The sequence below is a fragment of the Vitis vinifera genome, chromosome 13 (genome assembly GCF_030704535.1).
Source record: "Vitis vinifera cultivar Pinot Noir 40024 chromosome 13, ASM3070453v1".
In the NCBI taxonomy this organism is placed as follows: domain Eukaryota; kingdom Viridiplantae; phylum Streptophyta; class Magnoliopsida; order Vitales; family Vitaceae; genus Vitis; species Vitis vinifera.
In genome coordinates this window covers 21,416,142-21,419,321 of record NC_081817.1, presented here as the reverse complement: position 1 = coordinate 21,419,321, position 3,180 = coordinate 21,416,142, and the positions used below count along the sequence as shown (strand labels likewise).

At 29.0% G+C, this 3,180-nt stretch overlaps 1 protein-coding gene across 1 annotated transcript; it reads right to left on the bottom strand.

Moving 5' to 3' along the window:
- Positions 1 to 1,471: 1,471 nt before the first annotated feature.
- LOC104881272 (uncharacterized) lies at positions 1,472 to 2,464 on the bottom strand. The gene is made up of 2 exons (XM_019224084.1): positions 2,372 to 2,464; positions 1,472 to 1,993 (listed from the first exon to the last, which is right to left on the bottom strand). The coding sequence occupies exons 1-2, from the start codon at positions 2,462 to 2,464 to the stop codon at positions 1,472 to 1,474; spliced, it is 615 nt and encodes a 204-aa protein (XP_019079629.1).
- Between the last annotated feature and the right edge of the window lie 716 nt (positions 2,465 to 3,180).

The window sequence follows — 3,180 nt, the reverse complement described above, 5'->3', positions numbered from 1 at the left end:
ATTTGCTTTCACTTTGCTTAATGGGATGGCACCCTGCATATTGTGTTGTTTCTTTTCTCTAAATTAAGGAGTAATGGAGGAAATAGAATGTGTGTGAGGAAAAAAGAGGGAGAAAGAAGCTTTGTAATTTTGGATCTTTGGAAGCCAACAAAAGGGTGGATAGGTGATGGAAGTATTAGGATTATCTGGGCTTTGATGGATTGGAAAGGCAGGTGCTGCATGCCATAGAAGACAATGGAAAGAACAGTGTTCTTCCACTAAAATAATCACCATTGTGGGAGGAAAGAAACAAGGTTGGTTAATGGAAGTGTCCTTCATGCTTCTTTGTTGTTATCATATAATGCAGTGGGACCCTTTCGCATGAGTCTATGCAGGATATGAAAAAGTTTTCATTATGCATGGTAGCCAACTTTTTCTCACATTAAAAACAGAAAAAGAAAAAGAAAAAAATACTTCCCCAACTTAATGATTAAGAATTTTTCTTTTTATAAATTATAATCAATATGGATAAATTCTCATATTTTAGAAACATTACTCTTAGGGGGTGTTTAGTACATCAGAATAGGAAATGGAAATGAATATTTTGTTTTTATTTCTATTTCTTAGTGGATAGAAATAAATTTGATGATTCAATTTCTAACATTTGGATGAATTTAGGAATGCAAAATGATCATTTGTTTCAATTCCAATGTTTGATAATAATAGGAATGGAAATGAAAAAGAAATAAATTTACAATAATATCCTTATATATAATTTAAAATAATTTTTATTTTAAAAAAATAAAATTTGAGAGTTTTTTGTTATTAAATAATAAGACTAAAAAAAAATATATACTCAATAAATAAAAAATTAACCATAAAAAATCATATAACCCTAATGTACAAATATTCAATTATTATTTTTATTAAAAATTTGAATAATTTGTCATGCTTAAGTAGTTATAAAATTATATTTTACCAAAAAAAAGAAAAAAAATATATTTATTATAATATTTAAATTCTCAAAGCTAGCAAATGTTTTTCCTATTTCCAAAAGAGGAAATAAAAGAATTCAAATTTCATTTTAATTTTCAACAAGTATCATATCCGATAAAATCCATAACCTTAAAAATTTTAAATATTCGTATTTTCTTTTATAAAAAATTTAAATAATTTGTCATGCAAAAAAAGCTATAGAATTATATTTTACAAAGAAAAAAAAGGAGAAAAAAAATATAAGAACATATAAATTGTCAAAGTTACCAAATACTTATTTCTTATTTGCAAAAAAGGAAATAAAAAAAACACAAACTTCATTCTAGTTCTCAATATAAGTTTCATATCTACTAAAATCCACAACTAGTATATCCTCCAAAATTAAGCCATCAAATCAATAAAAAGTTCATAGGAAATTGATGAGACAAAATCCAACCTAAAATTTCTATCAATCCAACCTAAAGACAATAAATCAACAAGGATGCAACATGGAGATTCATGGGGTTTGAAGAAGTTGTTTCACCCATTCAACCTTGAGATCTTCATCTAAATTGAACAAAAGTTTGACTTTCATCGGGTCATTCATAATAATTTGACTTAATTTCAATATGTCCAACCTATTAAGATTAGGAAGTTTCTCCAATTCACCAACCACTCTATTTTCCCTTTTCGTCTGTTGGTTGAAGTTACCAACAAGGCTCTCTAATGCATTGCATGTTCTTGCCACCACATTAATTAAAGTTGTGTCATCATTCTTTACTCTTTTTCTACGAGATTGTGATGAACATTCCATTCTACTTGGAGTGGATGCAACTGTATTAGTATGAGAGGCATCGGTTTCGGCTTCTAAGTCATCAACTCCAATGTCATTGCTTGCTTCACCTTGATCTAACTCTTCCAAAATATCAGTAGCTGACATTGCTCCTTTTCCATTAGCACGATCTTTACCAAAAACAAGACTTCGATCATCAAAATGTGGAAATGGTTTGAGTCTCAAACCATTAGCATCTTTATGCCCCTGTAAAATATACAAAAAATAATTAGCATCTTTAAAATAAAAGTAACTAACTTAAAGAAATATTAATCTCATGCCACATTGGTTTGAAGACAAGATAAATGATTAAGAATATATATCATTTCTTTCCTTTGATGAAATGAATTATAGAATAGGGTCTATTTGAATTTTTATGATCACTTCCAACTATAACTCCTAATTATTTTCCTAAAAGCATCAATGGTAGATACTCAAAAAGAAAGAATAGATCATGCATTAAAATGTAATTCATATAAAATACATAATATATTGAAAGCAAAAGAATATACCCATGTATCAAATAAATTAACAAGATGTTGTGGAATAAAAATACAAGATAGGAAGTATTGTAAATATATTTACCTTGACCCAACCTTCAAATACATCTTGATCACATAAAACCATTTTCTTTGCATTGTCCCAAGAAAACCCACTACCATGGGTTAACATATCCATTATGGCATTGAATTGTTTTTTTAAAGTCTTCACGCGCAATTCAATATGTGGACTTGCTCTAAGTCCACTGTTTGGAAGTTTTTCCTCTAACATCTTCTCCACTTGTAAAAATGCTCTTGGTTTAGACCCATTATCACATTTTACCTTCCCTGAAACACACAACTCAACAAGACACTCAATCAATTTTTCATCCTCACTTGGAGTCCACACTCGTTTGTTTCTTCCACGCCCCCTTATTTGACCACTTGATGTAGAATCCACCTTATGTTTCAAAAATATCAAATTATATTACTATATTTTAAGAACAAATATAATATGAAGACAATTATAATAAACACATGTCTAACTATATCTCAAATTTAACAATAGAAAAACATTATCAAATTCAATTCAAACTAGTTCATCATATAATAATCCATACAAACCATTCAAAATTTGCAAATGATAAGTCTAAAACATCAAACATAATTTTTCTTCTAAAATAAACAACATACTATAATGTTCTCCATTCATTAAACATTTGAATTGCTAAATTTCTTCGCCAAGCACACCATTGATTCAATGGTTCAATTATAGTTATTGGTTCACCTACAACTTGGTGGTCTTGCACATCCAACTCTTATTCCAATGGGTCCACAGGCATCTTGTTGTGCCAGCGAAAGCTTTGATGCCAACAATGTTAGTTCAAGAACACAAAGATAAAACAATCACACATA